General features: G+C 36.6%; 1 protein-coding gene and 1 long non-coding RNA gene across 2 annotated transcripts in view; one reads left to right on the forward strand and one right to left on the reverse strand.

Annotated features, from left to right (window-relative positions):
- Positions 1–22,557, forward strand: part of Sol1 (CUB domain-containing protein Sol1) — a 251,776-nt gene that overhangs the window by 122,071 nt on the left and 107,148 nt on the right. The window contains exons 7-8 of the mRNA XM_011059790.2: positions 6,248–6,459; positions 7,717–7,791. Of these exons, the coding sequence (XP_011058092.1) occupies positions 6,248–6,459; positions 7,717–7,791 (287 nt within the window). The remainder of the gene's footprint in view (positions 1–6,247; positions 6,460–7,716; positions 7,792–22,557) is intronic.
- The window catches only part of LOC105148210 (uncharacterized), a 130,141-nt gene continuing 112,791 nt past the window's right edge, over positions 5,208–22,557 (reverse strand). The window contains exon 5 of the long non-coding RNA XR_846411.2: positions 5,208–6,662. This is a non-coding gene — a long non-coding RNA (uncharacterized LOC105148210). The remainder of the gene's footprint in view (positions 6,663–22,557) is intronic.

Genomic DNA, 22,557 nt, shown 5'->3' on the forward strand with positions numbered 1-22,557 from the left:
CCTTTTCTTATATCATTGATTAAAAATTTATCGTTACCGTGCATTAAAAGTATACCAAAAAAAATGTCACGTGTGTGTGAACAAATAGGAGTCATATATTTGAAGAGATATCTAGGTTAATTTAAAATTTCAATGAAATGGTAATATTCAGTGAAGAGCTTGTTTGGATAGTCATGTTTTTCGCGTTGACCAATGAATACGAGCGAATGAAATCGATCGACGGACGAGTTTGCTGTAATTTGAACACTGCTGTACGTATTGAACTTCCTACGTTTTATGAGCGTTTCATGCGCGTGCCGAGAATAATCGCGGTCGTCAGATATATCTCGTTACGTTACACGAAGAACGTTCGTGAGTTGGTCTTCCACGATCTGTTCTTGAGTACTTAGGGTATGTGGGGCTGATGTTCCGTGTACTTACGGCATGCAAATCAGCGGGAGACCAGATACATATTCGCGTTCGCCGACCCGAAGGGATCTGATGTATTATCAGTCTATGAATGAGAGATAGCCTCTTCCTGCGCGCGACTCCAAATTTTACGATCGCCAATATGTCAAACTGCTAATGCTTCAGATATTACTGACATAAATCTGCCAGGCAGTAATACTGCAAGCTTGACTACCAATCCTTTCAAGCTAGCTGTCATAGATTCTCCTGTCTATTCTCCTAGTTAGTACCATTGAGAATGTGACAAACTTGGACTTTGTGTGCACGTACTGAGGACCAGAACATTTTTTTCGAGCAAACCCTATATATCTAAATTACATTGCAAAATCTCTCTCTCTCGTATTTTTCATATTTTTATGTGGTAACTCGAACTTTATATGGAAACTTCATATTTAGCCTACGAAGGCTATTATCAAGATATATTTACAACGTATTCGACCGAACTACGGTCTTCTATCGGTCTTTGTTAAAGATTTAAATCCAGCTATACCGCGCACGAATTTCACCTCTCGTTGTAATTAACTTCGCCGCAATACGATCTCGACTTGACAGTGATAGCGTACCTTTACGGAAATTCTCTTTTTAAATCCTGTATTGTGTGCCAGTTACACACCTGACCTCTAAATCCTTTGAATACGGCGTGGACCACGATTCTACTTAACCCACATAAAGTTCCTCTCTGCGCGAAGACTTAGAGCTGAGAATGGTGATTGGGAGGTCGACTTGGAGAAACGAGAGGTGCCTGGGGACTCGCAGTTGCAGCGTGCAGGAGTTAATCCTTGATAAATCCTCGAACTCTGTCCTAATTCGGTATTGAGCTCCCTTAATTTCATTCCGTTAGTGACCTTTTAACTTTGAACTCGGAAATCAGAATCGATGATTTTGCGATTGAAAAAAATCTGTGCAAAAAATATTGAAATACTATCGAGATAAGATCTAGAAATTTTTACTTGACTTTGTTACGAAATAATAACTTTTTAGCAGGGTTGAACGATCTCATTTTAAAATAACTTATTGAAGAAAATTTAATTTAAATACAATTTTGAAAAACAATTTTAAAATACTACATATATCTCATGAATATAAGAAATGTGACGCGCTCATGAAATCTGAGAAAATTGAGAAAATTTTATACAATGAGGTTGACTCAAATAATACGAAAGCAAATATGATTTACACAGCGAGTGCAACGAGATATGAATAATGAACAATTTTCAAATCGCATTATACTATTACATAAATCTCAATATGAAAGCAACATAGAAAATAGAAAAAAAATATCAACTTGAAAACTAGCTTTCATGTTTATGTGAAACGTTCAAAATAATTTTATTTTTTTTTTTAAATAAAATTATATACTTTTATAAGCTGTATATAAATATTATAATTAAATTATATTCACGCTGAATATATGGGAAGAAAAGAAATTAATATTGAAACTTGTTTAAATATTTGAAAGAATTATGTATATATTTTCAGACGCATATTACCGTCTAAATTTTTAAGCTTTGTACTTTATTTAGCAATAGTTTTATTTTATGAGCCTGAAACTGGCATCACATACAAATCTCATTTAAACTTCACTCTATATTCTGTTTCGCACGTTCTATCGAGGTCCAGTACCATAGTGATTCACGAGCAATTTGCTGCCAATGCAGCAAAAACTTATTTTTATGACAGAATTTGTAATTTTTAAATAATTAATTTACACGTAGCACCGGGTAATTTATTCACTCTAAAAATATTGGGACAACTTTCCAATAATTTACGCATCCAATCCTACATATCCGTAATAAAAACGTATTTACATTAAGAATATATCTATAATACAATATAATATCTAATAATATTTGCACAATAATATTTGTTATTCTTTAATGTAATATAAAAATTAATTGGATTTATTCATATTTTCATTTGAAATGCCAGTGAATTCAATAGTATTTGTATAACAAGATAAATAGACTCAATATTAACTCTACGCTGACGTATTTATATGAAGTGGTTTCAGTGGATGAATGCTTTCGCTGTAACGTGAAATCAGAAGAGAATATCTGAACCTGACCAAATAATATCGACTCATACAATTATTTACTATTCACGCTTTCATGAAACATCGTATGGTTATAACTTTCGTTTAATCTTTTCGTTTAATCATTGTTTATAAAAACTTTACACAACGCTAATTACTTTTTAGTAAATGAAATCAATAACGTGATAATAAAAAGAAATTTTTAAAAAGAAATTTTATTTTCTATTTGAAATCAGAATGGTCAGAGTTGAATTGAGCTTTTTACAATTAGAAAAGTGTTGATTTAGGAGAGGAAATTTGAATAAAATATGTTAACTTGAATATTATAATCGCAATATTCTCGATTATACATAGCGCGAGAAAAAGAAAGATTCGTTGAATTGAAAGGCGATACGCGAAATACGGTCTACAAATCTACGATCGATTGCGTTAATTTATATCGTGGCCGATGGCACTTCCTCCAAGACTGGTGGTAAAAATCTGTAAGAGCTCGGGTAAGAGCTGAGAAATGCCTCCATATATCAACGTTAAGCCGCTCCGTCAGATGCACTCGGATATTATCGTGAATGGTGCTGATGGATACCGAGAGACTCCTCCATCCAGAGCACTCGATACACTTCTACTCTATCCGAATGAACGCTTATAGCACGCATATACGTCACTCGTTCGCTCATATAAAGTTATAGTTGAGGGAACTATCGATGTAATATCGACAGTATCAATAATCCCTTTCTATATGGATATAAGTAATGAATAATCCTTTACTATATACGTTAACTTGTGAAAAGTTTAATAAAAAGGAAAGGAAGATGTAGAGCGGTTCTTTGTACCGTCATTCGATACTTCAACGTGCTTTCACGCTTGAATTCAAGTTTCCAAAGGTAAACGCTACTTTAACGATATTCATGGAATAGCCACTGAAACATAGTAGACGGAATACGAATAAAATCGAGAGCAAAATGGAGTTGGTGATAGCCCGAAGTAAATCTTGTTGGGCACTTGAAGAATTCCTTGTACACACTCTGGGCGCGCGATACTACGCTAGATTAACTTTGATAGACGGATTTGCTTGCCTTCGCATTGAGTTCACTTACGCGCACCACTAACTTCATAGTTAAACTTTTCAATTTGATTGTTTTAAACAGATTTGAGATTTGCGTCTACTTATTATAATGCTCATCCAAAGTCATCGGCGATTGAAAGTAATCTTATCTGTTTCTGTTGTTTCTGTTTGCCATAGATACACAATATCTTACTGCACTTACATCAGAAAAGAACGATTTCATCGTGCACATGTAAGTGAGGTCAAAAGTCGCACGTGTAGGTTCAGAGGCAGGGAAGCGGAACGAACAGGCGGGACAGGGGTGGCTCTTTAATCTCTGGTTCTTCCGACGATAATCTTTCTCTGCCAACGTAATTGCTTAACCCGTGCAAGTAATAAGGTTATCCCGTCTGCCGTCATCGATCAAGCCTTTAAATCGATCGAATCAGTGATCCCGTCGATGTAGCGCACGATTCCTAAGGCTGAAGGCACCGAAGATGTAATACTCCTCTTCGGTTCGATCGAGTTGAGTAGTTCGCGTACACGTATGGAACGAATCGTTGGTCGTCGAGACTCTCTCCTTGGCTTAGCGCCCACAGCTCGTCTTGTCGACGATGCCATCCTTTGTCACTGTACACTCTTTACAGTTTCACCTTCAACCCCCATTGAACTGTCTCGCTTCATTCTACCTCTCATCTCTTTTGTCTTCCCTTTCGATCCCGTTCCCTCTAATGCGTGTTATCTAGAGAAGCCGCAGAACTCAAAGCGAACTTAACATACCTTCGTTGCCGAGAAAGGCAACTCTCAAGGACTCTCTCTTTATTTGCGCATCTCATTTCGCAATTTAAATCTTTGTGGAGGTAAATTTCTATGAAGTAAGATATAATATTTCTATACGCTTTGATTTAGGGGACAATATTAAAATAGCAAAATTATCCTAATAATAGATTTTGTCAATATATTATAGGGCCGTGTGTGGGTATGCGTATATGTGTGATAAACCATAGAGAAATCTAAGTCTTACACGGTCTAGCTGGATCTTAATGCTGTATGATTCTTATGTAAATTTATATATTATGTAATCCCTAGAAACGCGCGTCGAAATGATTTTTCGGTCTTGAAATGCTAATTCTACTAAATTACCGCAGTATATAATATCACGAGTTAAATTGACTAGCAATTTAAAAAATTTTTGATGCTTGTTCGCATCTTCGAAACGATCTTAATAATGTTGAATGACATTAAAATCTGTAAATAATTAATTTTTATTGCGAAAAATATTACCTCGGGAATTGTAGTAGATTTTATCAATGGATTTCTTTATTTCACGGCAGTCTTAATTCTGCCGTGCCTTGACTAATTATCTTATACTTTAGTATTATCTTATATTCTGACTATTTATAGAGGAAAGCTTCTTATTATGAGATAACAGCATTTCTGCTAATCTAATAAACGCTATTAGTTCCACTATGAATTTATTGCTCTTGGATTGAAAATTATTTAGTAGAAAATTCATTATTAGATCATGCCGGTAGTCATTGTAAAACAAGATTTTAGAATTTGGATGTCTTCAAGTTTCAGTGAGATGAGCATTTAAACCTTGTTTATTATTTAATAAATAAATATTTGGTAATAAATTCTTCATATAGTGATAGAGTAAGGTCATACTAATTGAAAAATACGGGATATGTTGTATTGTTTAATTACAGAAGTTAGATTTGATGATCGTAAAATTATAAGGCATGGAAATCGTAATATGAGATACTCAGGGTATTCCTAATATGAAATAAACCATGCTCTTATGTTATAGTGAAAATTGTTATTAAAGTATAAATGTTATTGTACAATAATAAAAAGGATAATCGGAATGAATGTCGAGTGTATATCTGCTTGATTCCAACTACCTAAAAACGAGTTCTGAGTATAATCTATCGCATGCTCATTTTCCGCGCATGCTGATTGTGTTTGTTTGTATTTTAGAAACATTAAATAAAGTTTTTTAATTGCAATACTGATATACTTTGCGTTTTACTATTGATTTTTCGGGGCACTTCATATTAGGAGCACAATTTTTTAACTTTGCGATTTGCTCACTTTTTACATTTCTTTAATTTTCAAAAAATAATGGAATTTGAATTAAATTTTATCTTAAAGCTTATTAAATTCTTTTCAAAATAACCTATTATTTTTTTAAATTCTGCCTATAGACTAACATTTACTCAAAATTAACTCGGTATCTTATAATAGGGGCCTTTCCTCTATATATCTTTTATAATGGTTATTGCATGAATCTTGGACTTTATTCTTATAATTATTTGTTCCTGTAATTACATCTCTCAGCATCAAATGAAATGAATTGTATAAGATTGCAACGAAATTTATGCACCTCACTTAGGATCTTTCAATTCTTTAGTGGCTTGATGCATGAGTGACGTGTCATATTTTTGAAGAATTGTATTAACGCTGATGATGACTCTAAAAAGAATCGAAACGTTCATTTTTATGTGAAATATACGCAATTAATTACTGCACTGATTAACAGTATTATTTAATCATGCTCCAACTGCATTACATACTCTCATTCACCTGATTTTTCTCAGGATTTTTTTTATTTCTATACTTCTTAACAGCGCTAGTATCAATTAATTTTTTTAGAGCAGATTAATCTGAAAGTAATGTACGATAAGTTGCTTCTAACGAAAAGCGATGTGCTTGTTCTGTTACAGTTGTCTGAATAGAGCGGATTTAATCAAGGTACACGACGGAACGGATTCAGGGGCGCCTACAATAGCTGTGCTCTGCAACCAGGGAACGGAAGTGGAGGTACTCAGCACAGGACCAGGTCTCTATGTTGAGTTCGTCGCTAATTCCGAATGGCCGGGCCAGGGTTTCAAGGCGATGTTCCAATTCCAGCCATTGGACGATGCGCTGCATCCTGGTCAGTAACGAACGACGATTACTTGTCGACATCACGAAAATTCACCCTTCTGAACATCCTTCGATCCCGCCACTCCTCTTTCTTCGGCACCGTCTCATCTCCTACGATGTGTAAGACCACGGCCATTGATAAAGTTTCCACTCAGGTGAGTCCCTAAAGTCATGGGACGAGCCATTAAATTATCCACTGCCTTATGTCGTATTCTGGAAAATAGTTGTAGAAATATCTTTTAGATTTCGTTATGTGTTGGGATTTTCTATCTTATCTATCTTTTTCATTTACACAGCAATTTATTGTTTCTATAAAAATTAACAAATTCGCAATAATCAAACTTTTTCATTTTTATAAATTTCTTTTGATTATTCAATATCATATTATTATCAAAATTCTTGTTTTGAAAACATAAAGATTTACATACAACTTGTACCGTCAAATTAAATTATTTCTCTTATATTTTTGAAAGACATAAATATAGTTTGATTAAAAAAATGATTACAGTCAAAAAGAAGTTATATATGTTATTAAAAATTTAGTTGATAACATTAAATTATCAAAGTATATGCTCAAGTATTGTCGGTCGGTATTGTAGTTTGAAGTTCAAAAGCTCAACATAACGCGTCGCTATGTTAAAGCATGTGTGAAAGCGCCATGAAACAGAGCTTTTGCGAAGCTTTCCGGTAACGCTGAAGCCTTTCGCGGTCGGCAAGGAAGATCGTGCAGCTTTCCAACAAACTGTAACATCTAGCGAGAAAGCTTATATTACTCTGAAAATATCGAATCTTCTTTGCTTACTTGGTAATTGGTAATTCAAACTATTCAACTTTTTCAAACATATTTGAACTGTTCTTTGATTTTACCTATTGTTATTATTACATTTTTCAACATTGCCATTAATAGATATACTGTATGTGGAAAATGATAAATAAACATATGATACTGATTATCATATGATAACTGAGTTTTGACAATATTATATTGTATTTTTACAACGTATTATTGTTAATATCATTGCTCATTATATCAATAACGAGCATTTGGCAAATTTTGAATTAATATCGACGTTCAATCAATATTTTGACAAAATCTGAGCGCTACTGTTCTCAACAAGAATACAATCTAATGTATTTACAAGACGATGAATCATACGGATAGATCCTTTGTACTAGGTAGATTGGCTGCGGTCCATTGCATACGCGACTCCCTGTTGTAATTAACGGCACTGTATATTCTGGAGATAATTACAATAATGTGTTTCAGAGCCGGACAAGGTCCCAGGAGCCGTTACGGGGAACCCCAAGTACTCAGTCATCGGACCAGCTGTCAGCGCTACTAGTAAGTATACATTGCATGCTGTGCACGCGATTTATCACCTTTCTTAATCAATAATTGCCTCGCCATGTCCCATGGCACTTTCTGAGAAAAGATAAATTTTGTGGAATAAATTTGTACGAGCTAAACTACCACAAAATCGGGATTTTACCCTTAAAGATGATAAATATTATCTCTGTTAAACGTGAAAAAATGCGAGGATGTCTATGTCGATAAGTACATTATAATACAGCTTGTATTATAATGAATGTATTAGATCTGTTAGTTTCGTAAAAAAAGAAAAAAAGGAAAAAAAATAGAGCAATTATTGCATCTACGACTTTCCGAACGAGTGAAATGTAATCTGGGAAACGTGACGCACAGTCTAGGAAACAGGATACCTCGATGTAAAATAAAATTTTACTTTAGACGTAACATACTTTTATGAAGTCTGAAAGAATAAGGATAACATCAGCCTCGAGGGTATACGGTTCCTGTCGTTGTTTAAAAGGATTATTTTGATGTCTTCAACATGAATGTCGGCGAATACGTGTAGAAATATGATTTTCCCCAGAGCCCTCGACACATAACTTCTCCGTAACGTAGCGGCGTATAAACTTTGCGAGTACTTGCGCTTGTAGAATCATCACCCGTATGTTAGGATGATGGTGAAAGCTCGACGGACTCCGAATTTTATGGCTTTTTCATGAAAATGAGGTGCTTATCTCGTGCCCTAAATATTACCATAAATTCAGTTGATAAACAGCTTGCGTTTGAGATTTGATTTTCGTATACTCATTTGTTCGTGTAACTCTGAACTTACAATTTATTTATTAATCTTTTATTGATATATACAGCGATTTAGCAGCATTGTGTAATTACCTAATTCATATTTTTATTATATATTTTTATATATATGTATATAATATATAATATAATAATATATAATAAAAGATATATACGTTAGAAGTCTCTATATATAATATTCGTATTTTGTAATTAAATTCAATAGTCAAGTCTCTCTCTTTTTTCTAAATTATAATTTTTATACAGATTAAAACTTTATACAGAAATCGCTTTTGATACGCGTATATATATATATATATATATATATATATATATATATATATATATATATATATATATATATGCTTATGTCCTTTAACATTTAATGCATTCAGATTATTCAGATACTCCCAGACTCGATTCTAATTTCAATTTGTACGTGGGACTCAAGACCTTAACATGTTTACTCATGTAAATCTATCTCTTAATACGGGTGAACAACAACAGCTGCGGCATACGTAGGAATGCGTGACAATGAGAACCTTTACCAACACAACGTCATAAGGGTACTTGAGGCTCGAATGGAAGCCATCCTATGAGACACCGAAGTTTATGAAGGCCGATCCTATCTTTTGACTCTCCTCCATATAATGTTTAGAGGGTTACCTTAGAACAATTATCATAAAATCTGTTCGAACGTTTGTTTGTATTCGCCAAGTGTTATATACATAAAGTTTGTCTTAATATATTCGTTGCTTAGTATTACCGTTGAAAAAAGTCGATTGCTAAATTAACATTACACCTTTTATAATATTATACAAGATATATCCGAGTAATAACAAGCAGTTTCTCTGAAGCACGTCAGTATTGAGATCGTCAAGGGATGAATTAATGGTTACGAGAGGAAGATTGAAATGTTTTCAAAGAGATATCGGTAGATTTCGATCGGCACGTTTGTGCACTAACTGTAATTACGTAAAGTGAGAAATGAGCAATGTCGTCGTAGTAAGAGTGGGCTTCATTTACGTAATTGGTTGGTTACGTGAAAATATCGTCGATTCGCACCGTGAAAACGTACTAAGGGCTAACTTCTGCGTATTCTCGTCTCTTTCCTCGTTTCCCTTTTTTTTTTTTTTTTTTTTTAATTGAACGGGAGCGAAACGAACGTCGATAAGGTAATTACCGCAGAAATTAAGTGCGCCGATAAATAGACGGAGGAAGTTGTTCTATCGGAAACGGATGGTCAAGTTTTCCAATTTTTTTTCACACTTAATTGTGAGAGAAAGAACAAATTACACATACTGATATACGCTGGATGCAATAACGTGCGTGCATCACTTCACAGAGATCCCTCGTACTGTGCTGTTTACCGTACAGCGTACACGGAGTGAAGCGAATAAGCAATAAATAACGTTCGTGGACAAACTCGCGCGTTTGCGCGCACCAACGAAGGTAATGTTCTGCTAAACGTATATATACGCGTTAAGCTTTCCGAAAAATGACGTATTTCGTCGCGGATAATGTCGGCCGCGAGACGGTAAATTCTGATGGCTATGCCAGACCTTCGTCATCTCGACCGAGAGCCGAGTCGAGAATGCGTGAGAGAAACGAAACGGGAACGTACGAATGATGGATCGAAATTCTACAATTTTCTCACTCCGTTCAGGGAAGGTGCTATGTATGTGCTATGCTCGCACGATGCTAACTTTGCAAACGACGTAACGTTGTTTCCCGGTATTTTACGCTCGTCTCCAAGCCGGAAAGTACGCTTTCCTGTGAAACTAATAATAACTTTCTGCAGTGCGCACGCTTTACACTTAAGATGTAAGTGTCGCAAACTTTCTACGATGCACCTAGTTGCGATAACAAATTTCCTTTACTACTATTAGAGCGATTTAATTGCCGATGAAATATCGTTCCTTCTGTCAAGGGCTAGAATAAAAAGATTCTTCCGGATTCTCTTCTTTTCCGTGAAGATGATGAATGTTATCTAAACAGTAATGTCGCATCGTGTGTTACAGTACGATTGTTGGAGATTTTTTTTTTTTTTAAATTAAATAATCTTTTAAATTCATATCACATTTATATGCGATGACTTTGTCAATTTGATTGATATTGACACCGCGTTTGTCAAATTTAAAGAATCGTAAATAACGGTCAATGAGTTTGATGACGCATGACATGTAACTATTTCATAATTGCGATAATGTACCACAGCAATATTGCAAACTCTACGATTGATGTGTCGTTATAGTTCATAATTTATGAACGGAATGACAAATTTACATGGCCGTAAGTGGAGCGCAAGCACTCCAATTTTATATTCTTGAATATTCACGTTATTCATCAGCTATGAATATGTACGCTCGTCTAGCACATTGCACACGCATCTAGTTAAAAATATTCTACTAACGTACTGATCAAGTATACAGGTGTATGCATAACGGTAAATTTCCTACATAATGAATGACACATTGATGTCGCAAGCCCCAATCGTAGTTATTGTTTGTCATACGCTAATTTATTGAACAAGTGGCCGCAAATATGTATGAGCGTCATACACACTTTAAGAGGAAAGAAATATTTTGTATAAAATTACAATAATGAAGATAAGGCTATGAGCCAAGCAAGATCTTGATGCTACGTTATTAAAAAACAATTTATTACGAGCGTACGTTTCGACCCCAATCATTTTCAATGATAAAACAATAAAATTCAAACGGAACTAACTAATCGTTCTAATAACAATAAAATATAAAGACATATAACGTAATTATTAAAACGAAAAAATTAGAAAATCTATTCACAAATTCCAGCTATGACTGTGAGATACATTCCAGATACATTGAATCGTTTTGTGGTCGTCAACAGTTTGTCTTACAGTAGAGTACAACAAGAAAAAGCGTAGTACAAAGATTTTGTAATGTAAATATTCTTTAGTATTTTTCTACGAAAAATTTCGACAATTATGCTGTGTTGCAATTCATCAGCTGAAACGTGATCTCGGATAATCGATTATTCAATGTCTTCATTTAGAATTATCACAAATGTAATTCAATCGCGGAGAAGTCCGTGATTGTTCTACGTAAGTAGGTCAAATCATTACACGCAAATGCGTCATGATGAAAGGGAGATTATTATATCATCGCCGTGATGAAATAGGAAAAAAAAGAGAGAGAAAAAGAAACGTAAAGACATAATAATACGTGCTATCCCGTCATTACCGACGACATCCAACACAATGAGATTTGATCATAATAACATCGTGCCATAAAGCGTGCCCACCTGCGTCTATGTGTCGGATGCAGAATGATCCACTCGAAACGAAACGGCCTCGCGTGATAAAGTGGATACTAAACCGGCCGCGGTGAAAAAAAGAGACTTGTAGGATCCTATTATCGACACTTGTTCAGCGGACACTGCGTACGCGATCGCCGAAATTTACGATGGACCATTTTACCTTTTATCTCTCTCCCATTTGAGAAAGTTTCTTCAAATGTCTCACTTGCCATTATTGTAAGAATTACTACGACGTTTACGTATAAACTACGAAAAAAGGATTTGGAGGAGACCACCAATTTGATCGCGAGGAGGCCATCGTCTCTCTTCCTCTTTTCTCCATGGAGAAAAGGACTAACGTAAGTCGCATTTATCAATCGGCAAATTATTTAGCGATATTTAGCGAATTATTATTTTTCGATATACCGCGATATTCTCAATAATTAATTAAAACGCGTGTCGCATTCATCGCATCAACGTCCAAATTAGTTTGTTTATGTTTCCTTTCCGTTTCTATTTGAATAATTGCTTCGATTCGCGCGTGGCTATGTAGAAGGTACGCCGCAAAAGCTATTCATAAACATTATGCGACGAGCGGCATTAACATGTAGCTGGAAATGCCCGCGCACTTCGCCGCACGAATCATACGGGATGCCAATAAATCGTCGTGACTGCAAGCAGTGGATCTCTGGCCGTCGATTCGGCGACCGGCTATCGATTTCCGGGTGTGCGGTCGGGATATCGAAATCGAACGTTACCGAGGTAAGTCCCGGACTGTCGGAAATGTATAAGATCCATCTCGCGCGCTTTTCAGGGATTGACGTTGAAAGAGTCACGATTTACGTTAGCCCTTTTCTCCATGGAGAAAAGAGGAAGAGAGACGATGGGGAGACGGTGACCCCTCGGAAGCCGTAGAAATCTAATAGACCACAAGCGAGGATGAGATATTGGCCTGGAGATCGGTCTCGATCGATGAAGCGTAACAGTACTTACCCTACCGTATCGTCAAATTCGTATTCAACCCGTTCCTGCGGATACGGGACTTTCTCAATCGTTTTACCATCGTTGTTCGCGCGCCTTGACGATTGAATTAATGTAAGTGCATCTAGCATAGTGCATGTTTTTTTAATTTTTTTTTCTTTCACTCTTTGCAGATAAAAGATAGAAGGACAGATATAGTTAATGATTAAGATGCCTATTAATACGACTCACGTAAAATTGCACTGATAAAGTCATTTACGCCACATTTATATGTTTAATGAACTGTGGATTAAATTGCTATGAGAGAAGTTTACTGAGCAGAACTGTACGCCATTTGCTGTTGATAAAGACAAACGAGTTTTCCGATTTGCCAGTCTGGAATTGGTCGCGTAAGCGTAGTGGCTATTCAACACTCACCACATCGATCATATTTTTTTCAGTATAATTGTATAGTTGCTAATGACAAGTAAGTTTTTACACAAGACGAAAACTTCTTTATGCGTACAATAAATGTTAAACTCATATGTTTGATTTAATTTAAACTAGACGAGCGATTCTCAAAATTATTTAAGATGATTATTATTCTTTTATCAATTATCGCAACGTGATTGATAAAATATGTTAGAACCCTATTACGTAATTGATTTGAAAAAGGGATTTCAAAGACACTTGTCGATCATCGTAAGAGAAAATTGTTGGAAAGGTCGTACCGTAAACAAATTTAGAAATGTAGAGACACACCTCGTAGAATCGTGGTCATGGATTATTCCGACTAATGCCTCACTCGAGACTTAACCATTTTAAATATTACCATCAAAATGATTATTTCATACGTAGTTCATCCGATATATGTTGGCAGTAGGTACGTGACATATTCTCGCATGTGTGGAGTAGCGACGAAACCAACGGACAATCAAAGGAACCTGTATTAATTTTTCAACCGTTCCAACCTTTGAAAAAGATTCTCTTGCGTTTGCGCCGAGGATTTAAAGAATTCTCTATGGAACCGGCACGTTAAACAGTAAATAAATATTTCTTCCATTCGCGAGAGATAGAATTTGCGCGAATGTTTGCTATAAAAAAAAAAACCAGATATTACGAGAAACGCGTACCGGTAGAAATATTGATTTCATGATCTATGTAGATACAATCTGACCATTTTAATTGGTATTCAAATAAACGTATTTAGAACATGTTTCATTTCTTTATATTTAATATTTCTATTAATAAATACCGCTGACCAATAAAAAAAGAAACAGACGGATTAATGCAATCATAAAATCTGAGCTTTAGAACTTTTCCAAGTAATAAAGACAATATTGGCTTCTCACAGTCCGCAGCAAATTTAGTTAATAATTTTTAATAGTAGCGCGCGCGCAATATCAGTGTTAATCTTGTTCTGAACTTTCTAATCTGCGGGGAAACGACAGGAAGAAGTGTCAGTTGTGTGTCTTCAAGCACTGATAAAGCGTGCAGCGGTCCACTTGGTTGCACCCACCACTCTATAGCAACTTTGCGGCCACTTCATCTAAGCATTAAATTCAGCGTCAAGATGCGGTGTGAAGTTTCTCCTATTCTACAACGGACATAATATTAGGTTTGGCTGTGACGCATACCACGCTTTCTCAAATTCAAGTAGATATATATATATATACATATATATTTTCAGCTTCCGAAAAATTTCTAACTCGAAGGAACTGCCTCCATCCCTCCGTCTGACGCGCGATAAAATATTTACGCTCGCGCTACACGATTTCTCGATCATGAAAAAATCAGACTCTCTTGCGGGTAACCCGGCAGAGGCGGGCGGGGAAGAAAGAGTTAGAAAGAAGACGAAGTAAAGGCTCTCCGGAGAGGAAGTAAGGATAGTAAGAAGCTCTCCGGAAGCCCGCGGATTTTACCGGCAGCTTTTTCCACGAACGAATACATTTATTACGAGCGCTTGTATCCGCGAGTTATTGCCGCGTAATCTTCGTCTGCCCAAAGTTTGCGCTAAGGCTCGACGCTAACGTTCGCGTTTTTGCAGCGTTACCACGGGAACGGTCCCGCAAAATAAAAGCCACCACCACGACGGTCGTAACAATTATCATTAGTTGCACTCGTAGCAGCTTCGACGCGAGGGGGTAAGGAGGAAGGGTGAGATTCACGGGAAGATGCAGCGCAAAACGTGTTTGGTAGTTTCTTTCACCACGAAGTCGTCATTCCAATAGTTTTTCGGTATAAGAAACTACTGTGACATTAAAGCACAGCGAACGTTCGATAATCAAGAAACATCCCTTTTATCGCGACTGCTATTTACCAAAGAGTTTAACGGTGTATATCGATTTAGCAATTTTTATAATGATATATAACAAAAGTGATTCACATATGAACGATGCACGTGCATTATTACCTTATTACTACTGTTATTGTGATTATTCATGAATGGAAAATGTATGTGAAAGTAATTATATGTAATAGTAGAGAAACTCATTATATAAAAAAATACACATTTTTAACAATGTTATTGCATTTATGGTGGAGCTCTCGTAATGAGAGTTTCATTGAAAAAAAAAGACATTTAAATCAAAATTAACGTATATATTTTTTCAAAGATAACCATTATAATATCGAATTTAATTAATTTTACAATGTACAAAATCGTAGTGTTTCATTTATTGTCATTGGTATATAAATATTTTTGTTACTAATAAATACATTTCTGTTAATTTATACTTTGAAAAGATGAAAGAATATTGTACTTTTTAATGACACTTTTTGTTTTTATTTAAAAACATTTATTTTATTACAAAACAAAAAGTAACTTTTGAAACAAAATTATATTTTTGCCGGTCATCAGTTTTAATAAATATTTTTTAAGTATTAAAAAGCCTTTAAATTTTCCTCAGAGAAAGATCAATTTAATACTGGTCAAAGAATCTATAGATGAAAGGAGATTGGCCATAGTTTCGGGACGTCTTATACATCGTGACATTTTCTTTCAACCATTTGGTCTTTCAATTGTGTTCTCAAACGTAGAGTTGTCGTGATTTTATGATCACTATTTTAAGTTAAGAGGAAGAGGAATAAAAGTGTATCCCCGCCATTATAAAAGTTTGTAAAAACCGGATATTGCGAAGTTTAGCGAGGATGGCAAACAATGTTACGCAAACAGACACGATCCGCGCGCACTTTTATTAGACATTACAAATACATGTAATAAACATTCACAGTTTTCCAGTAATTGTAAGGATTAACATTATCTAGAGAACTAAAATATCTTTATAGAAATTTATTATTGAGAAATTTTGAATAATTTATTGGCGTTTACTCTCTCTACATTTTTTATGTTTGTATTCTATGTATTCCATAAATTAAAATATTGATGTACAATACATTTCGATGGCAAGTCGTATTCTTGATGCAAATTCTTGATTTCGCGCTACCTGATTTGAAGAATAATTATACAAATTATTATTTTGTTGTAAGGATATTGACTAAATGTTAGCGATCAATGTATAACGTGTATTATCCCTTAAAATCAGCTATAGCAACGGAAGGTAAGCGGAAACGCTCACGTGCACGACACGGCTTCGAAAACGGAAGTTTGAGGGATGATAGGGTGTTCAGCCTCGACAATTTCGAGGAAGTTGTGACAGTTTGTCTACGTCGCGCGGGTATCGAGGAAACTTAGCGGCACGAATAAGCTGTTTCACGTGCGTCCGTTTTACCTTTTTAGCCGAGCGAAAAACTACAACAGCTAAACGAGGATACTCAACATGAGAGCTTTTAAATCTGGATACTATGCGAAACGCTTAAAGTATTCCTACATTACAACTGAACGTTTCGCTTCCGATATCTATATTTTTTTAAGCGTAGGATTTACGTTCGAAATAAGCTGCGCTTCGAGAGAGCAGTTCTTCGTACGGTCATCCGCTTAACCTTTTACGACACGCTGAATAAAAGTGTCGAAAAAAATTTTTTTCCACCCGATGAATAATATGTACAAAGAAACATTAAAATAGCGGTGCACTGAAAAGAATTAACCGAAACCGGAAACTATCGGCAGAAACGACCGGCTTTGTTTTTCGATGCAAACCGCACCCGACCTGTCGGAGCGGAGACGAATTTTGGACTGATACGCGACGCGGGGGAGGCGGTCTGCTGTGATTGCTTCGACCAGAAGTACTTTCTGGGAGCGTAGAATGGATAACAGTCCAATAAAATCTAATTTAACCGGGGAGTACAAACTAGGGGATGATACATTTTGTGGTTGACTGACTCGAAGTTGCGGTGTAACAGACGGAAAATAGAAACGACGATGGAGTTGCCTGTACACACTACGTGCCGCTCTATAGTTATACACACACACATACGCGCGCATGTATGTATATATTATATATTTACGATACGCGTGTATGTTCACAAGCATCGTGTGTGCATCAGCGGCTGCATCGTTATATATATGGGCGCCGTTGGTGGATAGAAACGGTCGGCAAGCGACTGCAAGCCTCGTGGGAGCGCTAGCCGCTCGGATACGATTGTAATTGGCAAGCCCATATCCTCAACACGTAATATCCTCGCTCGCTATCCCGTTCCTCGATCCGAGGTTCATTAATTCCTATTTCCGCCCGTCTACGTCCTTTCTATGAACTCGAGACTTCTGTCGATCGGTTTAACAGCGTTTTCCCTCGAAGTTCAAAAATATGTTTGTCGTTTTTCCCGTCAGCCTTTTCCCCTCATTTTTATCCCGTCTTCTCCTTTACGTTCCTCGTCCCTTTACGTTTCTCTCGCTCGCGCGCAGCGCTGCACGTCGTGAAAACGTCGTAAATCCGTTCTCGATGTTATTTCTCAAATATCGCTTGCTCGGCTCGTGTGTACTTCTCCGCCGTGCACGTCAAAACACGGTAAAGTCGTAAACCGTTTTCCGTCGTTTATTGGACAGAGGACAGTGGAAGACTTAATCCGTTGAGCACCGAGAGCAACTTACGTTTAATCTCCAGGTGGATATATAATATTTAGCGATATAGATAAACTCCTAGCTGGTACAACCAGGAATTATTTGTTTCTTTGTCGTGCCGTTAACAGCGTTACACATCGATTAGCAATAATTAACGCACAATTAACATTTTGTTTGGAGTACGTTCATTTTGTACCATTTTTGATTGGAGAAACCGATACATGGATGCAAGCATCCACAACGTTGCGATGAGTATCGATCGTTAATTACACCAAAATTAATTTATACTCGATATTACACGAAATCCTTGTCGTCCTTCACGAGGTCCCTTGTCGTCCGTAATACGTCATTAACACCGCGATATAGCTGAAATTCATTACTACGAGAAAGTTAAATTATTGCTGGGCCATAATTACTTCGTAGCACCTAAACTATGGATAGCAAAAGGATTACTTTAGGTCCCTGTCGACCTAGTTATAGCAAGACTGTGGTGTAATACTTAATCTTCCTTAATATTTTTAATTATGCCATTATAATAATGCCTATGATCCAACAAGTTATGAAACTGTAAGATAATCTTTAGATTCTATATCTTGTATGAACCTGATAAACCTGAAAACTTAGGTTATATCTGTGAAAATATGTATGTTGAAACATTTAACATAAATCTAATATGAATCTAATATCTAAATCACATTTATCATTGTGACTGATAACTGATGTAAAATAGACGTTTGTAAACAACGCGGCGATGTGTAACGCGATCGATGAAGAGACGCTGCGCCATATTCGCACGTGGTGTGTATACCTAAACGGAGGTAGCCCTGCAGTGGTTGCTAATTCGCACGCTGCTCTTTACTAATTCGACGCGGAGAGGTAATTTGTTGCGCGGCAGTACGACCACGGACCAAGTACGACGGAACAGGCTCGGTCAACGATCCCATTTTCGTCGAAGGTAACGCCGGGAATTGCGAGAGTCGGACTTCCCCGACGTCATAGGACTTTCATGACTTAGGGGAAACACGCGTGCGCTTCCATAACGTAGAACGGTGGATTGTGGGGATTCCCCCCTTCGTCGAGTCGCGTGCTTACCCTGTACAGCCATGCATAACGTTTTGCATCTACGAAAGCGCCCCGTACTTAGACCCATGGAAAACTACGTCTCTCGTAAGAGGACGTAGAGGATCTCACTAGCTGTCGCGCAGCGAGTGAGGAGAAAAGAGGAAGAGAGGCTGAAGGTGAAAAGCTCGGCCTTAACAAGAAGGCAAAATGGAGTTATCGCAGGGCGTGGATGTAGAGAGGAACTTGAAGTAGGTTACGAGGGAGTGACTACTCGTCGTGCGCTCGAGGTACTTATGTTTGCCAACGTATTCAAGTATTACTGAAACAAGAAATATTTCTCTCTCGCATACGAAGGACATAACGAAGACCATTGAAATCTCTCTATGTATCACGGTAGCAGTTTGTACATAATAGTTTGTACTGTATACACGTATTTCAACCGCAGAACAGTTCTTATTTGATTCTCTCTAATTACGTAACACACACACACGCGCACCACGCACCTTACATAATTAGAAAGAAAAATTTCATTTATTAATAAAAATAAATATGTATATGGTAAAATGAAAAGCGCTCGTGAAAAACTCACGTGAATCAGCTGTGCGTCTTACTATCGATTGCAGTTCCTTTAAATAATGTAGAAGGCTTTAAGGAAAGTCAAATTATACGCAAAAGCATATGGTGAAAATATTGGCCGCATTAGATAGTGGTCGAGCGAGACTTATCGCATGCACCATGGACGGAATCGCGAGTAGGTAGGTTGGTTTACTTTGAGAATGACGCGAGCATTCATCTTGCACTCGGAAGAAAAGCCACGGTCGTTCGGGTCATGGGGACATTTGCAAAAAAGTCTCGATTCCGGCATCCACGATTACGTGAACTAGAGCATCAAGGAAAGTTTCTCCCTGGACCCTAGCCACAGATATTTACCCGAGTGCTCTCACTCGAGTGTCGCTCCTTAAGTTAAACTGGTCGACCGCTAAGTAGCCCCGAATTAACGCTAATGGATATCGCGCTATGAAGTACTGCTACCGATAAAATTATAAAGTTTCCCGGAGATGGCCGGCGAGATGGAAAGGGGAAAGAGTAGGCGAAGTTCAGTGAGCAAGAAAAGGTCCGAGAAGTGTAAAGAGGGAGACTTATAAATTTCCTGGACGACAAGAGGAGAACGACAACTGCGGCATCGCGTTGGCCTACACTCGACTACGCAGCTTCAAGAGGTTTGGATAGAAAAGGAGCACAGCACGGCTCGATGAGTACATTGGGAACGCGACTGTGATATATGTATGTGCTTGGTGGCTGCAAATGCGGGTGGATGAACCAAGAAGGGCGAGGCAAGGCGACGCGACGCGATGCGACGCGACGCAACGCGAAGAAGGAGTGGCGCGAACGAAGAATCGTGCGGATGCGATGAAGGGAAGTTTCGGGCTGCGTTAAGTGGTAAAGGGTGGTGATTCCGTGCACGAGAGGCGGAGAGGCGGAGAGGCGGAGAGGCGGAGAAATGGAAGGGGATTATGGGCCGCAATGGCTCGACGTGTCACCCGACTGAAAATTATGATTCTTCATTTAGCGCCGTGGCGCATTCTCGCGTTTCTTGTAGTACTTTTAAGGCTTTAGATCTGCGTTTACAGGACGTCTGCCGTGTGTTGTTGTTATACGACACGATCTACGAAAGACTCTTGTAACGGATTACGTAGGAACGGCATTAAGGAACTTGATTACATTAGGAACTTTCTTACAACTAAAGTAGAAAAATGAGTAATCGAGCAAACATTATACATTCTTTTATTTTTTGTATTCGATGGTACAATTTGAGAGAAAAAAATTGTCGTAAGAATATACGTATAATATTCTAAAAGATAATTGAATGGATAAGTTTAAGAAGCGAGAAAAATGGGGTCATCTCGTGAGTACCAATATAAGAGAGTTTTACGAAGTGATATCTGAAGCGTGTAACAACAAGGCAAGATAGAAACAACGGAGATTACAGCTTATAACGGGGCGACTTGAATGAAAATTATAATCCTTCGTTTAACATTAGAGCGTTTTCACATCTCTATTGCCTTTAAAGCTCATCAGCTGAGCCAGTTTATCGCTCTTTCGCGCATAAAGATGACGTTTCGATGTATAGCAGAAAGATACATAATTTTAATATATAATATGTGTTATTTAAATGTGTGAGGCGTGATATTGTTTTTTAAAAAAATTATCTTTCTAGAGATTCTCTCTAGAGATTATATACTTAACTAAGTTTGATGATAAAATAATTTGAAAATATTTACTATAATCCTGTATTTTTTGACAGACAGAAAATTTACTTTTATTTAAAAAATTATTAAAATATAATGTAACGGAGTGTTATACGTAAGCTCCTGACGTATAAATAAAATCAATGGTACAGAGAATAAACGAAGCTTTGAAGTGGATAATCGGATAATGATTTCCGTTCGACTAGCATTTGAAAGCTCGACACTTATTCAAATTTCACAGAGGATTCGCTAGTATAGTTGCGTTCGTTAATGAGCACTGGCATGCTAAAAAGGACCGCATGAACCGTTCGAATTCCTGCATCGTGTTGCCAAGACTACTTAGTGGGAAACTATGTGCCAGACTATATCGTTGCATTTTCTACTTACGCGAGGATCACGGTTTTACGACACAACGATGGTCATAAAACTGTCCCGCTTGTGGCTACGCTTGACACGAAAAATATATAGCCGCCTTTAAAATGAAAATTCTGAAATTGCCATTTTTTCTTTATATTTTCTACTGTATCGAAAAAATAATTGTAACGCATAACGTATAACGTATAACGTTGTTGGGAAACGGTAATGGGATGTGAAAAATTTCTGTGCCAGACGTATTAATCGATAATGTTATGTGTGAATATTTGGTGCATATGCTTGCAATACAGTAAACTGCATGCAATCTATGTAAAGGATATTTTACAAATATTTAGTTTACATAGATCTCTTCACTTCTGACCTTTTCTTCTTTATATTTTCGTTTGTGAGGCAGGATAAGACGTGAGTATACATCTTCTGCCTTCGATATAAGTTCGTCAGGAAATGTCTCTCGGTTGCAAAGAATAGAATATGTAAATAGTATATGATACGAATGTTACATAAAGCTCGAATTCAGAAAAGTTATGAAAATGTTCTTCAAAAAATTAGGTCGTGTCAAGAGATATGCATATATATCCTGAAAATAATATTTATCTATTTGCTGAATAATTTATAAAAGATACAGCTCAATAACTTATTTTTAAATTAAATTTTTATACATTTCGCCAATATTTATTGTAACAATAATTTTATCTTTATATAAGAAATTAAAATATTTTGTTGAAAAGGAATTTATACAACATATGGTAACATGGTATAAAAACATATGGAAATATACAATACCTTGTATGTTATCAATAAACAGTTAATCAATTGATTGAATGATTGATATACTAAAATTCTATCAGACTTTGTAAGTGGGTTAAAAACATATTACTTTGTTTTTATATTTTATTAAACATCTTCATGTCGGTGTATCCGTTACACGTTATAAAAATGTATAAAATTTCTCTTATAAATAAAAATGTTCTATACCATAAAAAAAAATCCATTCGCTTCTTCTCTTGCGAGCCGATCGTAAACGCGAGTAACGAGTCGATCTATTAGCTCTCGTACGCAAGGAATAAAGTGTGCGCAGGTGTTCCTAGCGAAGCGTGAAAAGGGTATTTTCACTAATTG

This window comes from Acromyrmex echinatior, chromosome 1 (assembly GCF_024713525.1).
Source record: "Acromyrmex echinatior isolate Ae372 chromosome 1, ASM2471352v2, whole genome shotgun sequence".
Lineage (NCBI taxonomy): Eukaryota > Metazoa > Arthropoda > Insecta > Hymenoptera > Formicidae > Acromyrmex > Acromyrmex echinatior.